The 6,422-nt window shown below is 43.2% G+C and overlaps 1 protein-coding gene across 2 annotated transcripts in view; it reads left to right on the top strand.

The window, feature by feature from the left end:
* Positions 1 to 3,839: 3,839 nt before the first annotated feature.
* zswim5 (zinc finger, SWIM-type containing 5) overlaps positions 3,840 to 6,422 on the top strand; it is a 62,208-nt gene continuing 59,625 nt past the window's right edge. For both annotated transcript variants that reach the window (XM_068737981.1, XM_068737980.1), the window contains exon 1: positions 3,840 to 4,581. In XM_068737981.1, the coding sequence (XP_068594082.1) occupies positions 4,056 to 4,581 (526 nt within the window). In that variant the 5' untranslated portion in view covers positions 3,840 to 4,055. The remainder of the gene's footprint in view (positions 4,582 to 6,422) is intronic.

Raw genomic sequence — 6,422 nt, 5'->3', positions numbered from 1 at the left:
GGAATGATGGCAGCAAGGAAAACTTGTTCAGTGTCCACATGAGCACCTGAATGTTGTTCCCAGAAAGACTTGACAAATTGTGAAAAACAAAACGAAAAATGCAACAAAAACTACTTAAATTTGGTAAAAACATCATAGTTTGGTTTAAAAATTATTACAAATTAAAACATAGATGCAACAAAAGCACTTGATTAAGTTCAGGCAACAAAAGCACTTACCCAACACGTGGACATCTGCAGATTGATTAAAAACGTATTTGTGGTAAGTCAAAAGCAAACATGATCCACAAGACAATATTCACAATGCAGTTCTGTTGCGTGGGTACGTCATTTTTAGAAGACGGGGCTGATTTTTGTTGTGAAATAATTTGCGTGCACCTCACAGAGAAAACACATGAAGCACTAAAAAGGTCCATGAGTAGCCCATAGGTCTACTCCACCCAAAGACCTGAAGGGTTTAGCATGCTGAAAACAGAAAAACAGGTCGTCTCACCACATCTTAAGGATAACTTGTTTATACGTGTTCACATGGCCACACTTAGAATGCGGGTCTTTGTAGTTCTGACACAGTTAATCACACAAGTGACAACGGTCTCACACAGTCACGGTGTGTTACTCGGTTAACATGAATGATCCTTTGTTAAATTGCTTTGTTTAAAGTGTAAATGCTGTCTTGTGTTACCCTGCAATAATGCAACTTTAATGTCTGTGTCGATAAAACTTAACCGAGTATGAACGATCCCTTGGCTGTATTTTGTGTCCCGTCATCCACCCACTTCCTAGCAAAAGAGTGCCCTTTAAAGTTCAAGCCACACCACCAACGTTCTGAAAAGCAACCACGAGGAGACCGTAACAACTCTGATTGGTCGGTGTTTTCATCCATACATTATGTTTGTGTAATTATTTAGTTAAAAAGTTGACCAATTTGATAGTTTAACCAAAAGGTGTATTCTTTTAAAGTAGATACCGACCTCTACTGTATGTCCACAGGCAAATATTGCTTTTTTCCAAATGGCTTATCGTAGACAATTTTAGTTCAGCCAACTCAAGCTAATTTACAGTGAGTTTTGGCAAAGAGGAATTTGGTCTGTATAAACACACACAGGGACAACACAGAGACACACTCAATCATGCAAAAGCCTGGTGTTGTCTGCTCCACCCCAGTTTGTCGCTATTATTCAGAAGAGGACCGCTACATTCACATACACAAACATGCACAGGCAAACTAAAGGACCGTAGCTCGACTACAAAAAGTTCTCACAGTTTAAACATGAAAATGTACCTAAAATTATAGTAAAATTAGGACACTTTTACCGTGGTAGTTACAAACGGTGTCGGACACTGAAATATTATTACTTATGAGTAGTGTGAGGGATTACAATTTCCAAAAAAGTCATTATATTGCAGCTATAAATCCAATTAAAGCTGCATTACCAGAACGATATTTGCTTTTTTTTGTGCCAAGTAAGCTTAGGGGCTACCACATCTACTGGCATCAGAACAGGAAGTCAGTGGTAAAGTAGTAAAGCCTGCCTCTTGCTTGATTTGATTGGCTGCCTCGGTCAAGCGAAGACATTGACGAGCGGTGCGACTCCGAGCCTGGTGCTGAAAAGTTGAGAATATTTCAACATTAATGCGCCTAAAAAACGAGGTTCATTGCTCTGAACGTCTTTAACATGGCTCCGAACCCTTCCCGCTCTCCTGCTGCGGCACACGGCCACAGAACTGCGTGCTGCACCCATTCAAATGAATGTGTATTTACTAACCTGAGGTCGTTGATACCTATGGGCCACATAACGGTGGGAATTCAATTTGCAAAACAGTAACTTTGTTATTCATGAGGAGAAGCCGGGGAATCATTATCTCCTTTGATTTCAAATGTGCCAGTGTTTGGCAACTTCACTGTCATTTCAGAGGAAGAGTGCAACGATCATTTTAACAGCAATAAAAAAAAAACATTCAATAGGAGTATGTATGTGTGTATCTATTTAATTTGATTGTTTCTTATTAACTGGTGTTTGGTTTAAGTGTGTATTTTTTTTTATTGCCAACTTGTTTATTGCGTCAAATGCTTCCTTTTGCATCAATGGCTTACACCCATTCATTTAAATATTAAAGCGTATTTAAATATTAGCGAGCAGATCCGGGAGCTGTAGCTGGCATTCCACACCGATAGAAGACTGGAGTGTTTTGTTATTGTGTTGTTTAGTGACATGTAACGTCCTCCACCTCCCATCAATCTCTTTCTCTCTCTCTCTCTCTCTCTCTCTCTCTCTCTCTGCCTGCTCAGCTACATCAAGTCACACAGACATGTAGCTTTAGAGACAGGAAATTAAGAGATTGGGCTTTGAAAATAAAAGACTCAATATTACCAGAGGACTTTTATTCAATAAAATGCTTGCCTGACATAACTGCATCTATGCTGTATTTTCTGCTGCTGTGGAGACACAGGAAGATGATGCCAGAGCAGGTCCACACTATAGGTTGATGTGGACAGCTTACAGCTTTTGGAAGAACAACTTTTGGCAGCGTTAAGGACCAAAGTACTACCTCGGAAACCTAATCCTCTAATTCTTTAGCATCCAGAACACTGAGGTGAGGAGATGACACTAAAGGCAAAAGGCAACCAATTGAATTAAAGTGTAAAATGAATGATAGAAAACATATTATATGGGTGGGAAATATATCAGGTTTATTTTCTTAATTTTTTTGGGACAATGATGGGAATTTATATTAATTTTTAAACTATGACTTTGCTGATTGTCATGGAAATTATGTTACTCAATAACAACTGAATTTTTAAATGATATGAAATTAATTCATCTGAAATAATTGATTGACCTACAGTGGCTGAAAAACTGTTAATTTCACAACCTGGTAAAAATTTTTTTTTTAAAAATCACAGGATAAGGGACAGTAACGGGAATGAGCGGTCACTGAAACCTGTCATGGATTAATAAAGGTAAACATTAAAATCTGTCTAGGTCTTTATGTAGGTCTGATCAACAGTGGTTCCTGTGAAATCAATTGCTGATTTGAAATGGGGTCAGATAAGAGGATGTAACAGCTTCATATAATAGAGAATAGGTCAAATTCCTATTGTATTCCTCTTCTGTGGTGAATTCCCTTTAAAGAAACAGTGAAGTGAACTTAAGTTCAGCCCTTATGTTCAACTATTTCAGAATAGGTCTGTAAAGGGATGGGTATGTTCTTGTTTTACCAACTTTTTGATTCTATTCAATCGAGCAATTGTGGCTTGAATTGCTCTCCATCGTCATCACCAACAGTTATACTTCAGTAGAAGTCGTAATTTAATAGAGTTGTATTACCGTTTTTAATAGTAGGCTAGGAAGGAAACAGGTAAAAGTGAAATTTAGGAGTTTGCAGCTGGACAGCTCCCCTCTAATCTGATTAGGATCCTATTCTATAAAACCATAGGCAGACTATTCATAGCCAACAACAACAACAAAATATTTGAATACAAATCAGACATCAGGAAGTAAAATAAAAGCGACAGACTTATTGATTGGTCAGTGTGATATTGAAATAAGATATTAAAAATATACCTGAAAGTATAGCAGAGTTGATATTTGAAGTAACATTGAAATAACAAACATTTGTAATGCATTAGTCGAAGGTATGCTATGTTGCATTGTGTAAAAAGGTGTAGAAATATATTTATACAAATATAAATTTGTATGGTGAGTGCAACTAAACAATAATGTATTATGACAATGCAAAGGCCCTCAAAAGTTTAAACCGTATTGCCTTTAACAATTCGCACACTTTTCGGTGAAATTTGTAAATACCATGTTTTATTTTGAAAGTTGTGATCGGAAGTCTTGTCTGATATCCTGTCTGGGTTGACACTAGCGGCACAGTGTGTGTGCGTGCGTGTTTGAAAGTGTGTGTGTGTGTGTGTGTGTGTGTGTGTGTGTGTGTGTGTATGTGTGTGTGTGTGTGTGTGTGTGTGTGTGTGTGTGTGTGTGTACTCGGCTTCCTGCTGCTGCTCGGTGTCCGCACACCGTCCGTCTCGTCAGTGTTGATCGGCTCGCCATGGCGGAAGGACGCAGAGAACAGCCGCCCCATCCTCTCCTCTCCTTACCACCGGCCAGCAAGCGACCCTGCCTGCGCCCTGCTCCCCGAGGTCCCGGCCCGGGGCCCGGCCACGGCAGCGGGTTGCCCAGCTCCCGGTATCGTTCCCCGGAGTCCCTACTGGATTGCGCCGCGAAGGCAGTAGCGGAAAAGTGGGCCTTCGAGAGAGTGGAGGAGCGCTTCGAGCGGATCCCGGAGCCCGTCCAGCGCCGCATCGTCTACTGGTCTTTTCCCCGCAACGAAAAGGAGATATGCATGTACTCTTCGTTTCAGTGCCGAGTCGCCGGCGAGGAGGGTCCGTCGGCGGCTACCGGCGGGGCTGGGGGTGCTGGGTCCGGAGCTACAATCGCCGGCGGTGGCGGAGGATCTACCGGTACGACGGCCACCGTGGGGGCAGCCGGAGCAGTGGGGACGGGAGACGGACTGCCTTTCCGCCGGGGTATCCGGTTGCTAGAGACCGGTTGTGTGGAAAACGTTTTACAAGTCGGTAAGTGGAATATTTCAGTAAAAACGAAGCGAAGCTTTTTGACACCAAACAGTGTGGACCATTTCCAAGTCTCGGCTGCTGGATCTCTACTGGGGATGATTGATGGAAGTTTTCCCCGCTATCGTGGAAAGTATGCAAAGCGGCTATTTTCCCCGAATATACAACCACACTTGGCTCTGTGTGTGTTTTTAGTTTAGTAGGCTTACGAGGAAACGTTTGCTGTCTATTTTTCGACCTTTTATCGGCCCCTCTGTGAAAAGGGAAGCGAAAATAATGTCGCTTGCTAGCTTAGCCGAGCAGCTGCCGTTCAAAAATTAAAGGGCTTCTTCCTATTGTGGCTTTTCATTACTCCGGAGCTCTACCACCGGCTGCTACGTCTTTGCCTTCACACGTTGAAGCCTCGCTGTGTGTGTATGTGTGTGAACGGGGTTTTCAAACACGAGAAAACCGTGTTTAGTCAACTATCAAGCGCTCTCCTTCCTCCCCGGGGCTCCTCGTCGACGGTCGGAGCTGGCTGGAGCCGTAACCCCGGCAGGCAGGCAGGGGGGAGGCGCGGAAGGAGGAGGGTTGACAGACGCGGATACAAAAGCGTCGTAGCGTCGGGGCTTTATTTTTGTTTGTGCGAATGCCTCGTTGCAAAAAAAGTCGTTTCTTCTCTAACTCGCCGTCGGTTGAGGGCGGTTTAGGCGAGGAACAAAGGCGGTTATTGGTTGCCTTATTATGATTAATCCAACGTTAATCCGTAAAAAAAAAAAATCCTCCCGCAGCTTTTTGTTTATTTGCCACTGCTAGTCGGACTGGACAAAGAGCGCAGTCGCCACCAGCGTGGAGAATACACGCCAGGAGTGTTTGTGTTGTTTTTATATTTATTACTAAAGTTAACCAGTTAGTACTCTGCTTATAACGCTAAACTGCGTTTTATTAGTGCGTTTACCCGCAGCCTCTCAAGTCGCTCGCAACACAAAAGGGCTTCCCAGTCGAAATGATCGATAAGCGTCTCGCGTTTCCAGCGCTCTGCGGAGAGAGGGCTGTTTCCAAACAAAGGGCCATTCCGCAGAGCTTCATCTCCACTCACGCTCTCATTAGCTCTCACGCAGCCGGCTCCGCGCAGCCACAGAATTAGCTTTAGTCATCGGGGAAATTGATGGGATGAAACTGATAGATTGTGGGGGAAGCCAAGAAAACAACAACAACCAGCCTTTTGTGGGTACCAGGAGAAGATTTTTCTTCGGCCATATGGTGTGAGAGCCACTGGAGCTTGTCTGGGGGTTTCATGTTGCTTCAAGGTATCTGGAGAGGGGGGGGCTGTGGCTGCTGCTGCTGCGTTTCTCTGTGAATGCCTGTATCTAATTGCATCGTATATACTTATCGATTCCACCCCCATAATTAAATGAAATTTGAGACTTGTGAATATGAAAGGGAGATATTTGCTCTCAGTGAGATGTGTCGCTGTTTGGCTTGATGACTTCTGGTCAGTCTGAGGAAGTTGATTATGTTAGTTATTGAAGTCAGATTTGTTCTGGCTTTCGTTTTGCCGATTGCCCCCAGAGGACCTTTACATTTGCACCAGATGCGGGCTTGTTTGTAAACCATAACTTTTAGTGAAGGGTGTTTGAGCGAGTTCGAAGCGGTGCCCTACTTTTTAAACACTTCCTGTCATTACAAAGACATCGACCTGCTGCTCCAACACACACACACACACACACACACACACACACACACACACACACACACACACACACACACACACACACACACACACACAGGTGAAACTGTATCTTGTGTGTGAGCAGAACTGGGGGAATAATCTGCTAATTCCGGTGCGTTCATGTACAGAATTC

The sequence above is a fragment of the Cebidichthys violaceus genome, unplaced genomic scaffold (genome assembly GCF_023349555.1).
Source record: "Cebidichthys violaceus isolate CVI_PGR_0920_01 unplaced genomic scaffold, fCebVio1.0.p SCAF_8, whole genome shotgun sequence".
Taxonomy (NCBI): domain Eukaryota; kingdom Metazoa; phylum Chordata; class Actinopteri; order Perciformes; family Stichaeidae; genus Cebidichthys; species Cebidichthys violaceus.
Note: the sequence above shows the minus strand (reverse complement) of the source record. Positions and strands in the feature narration are given on the sequence as shown.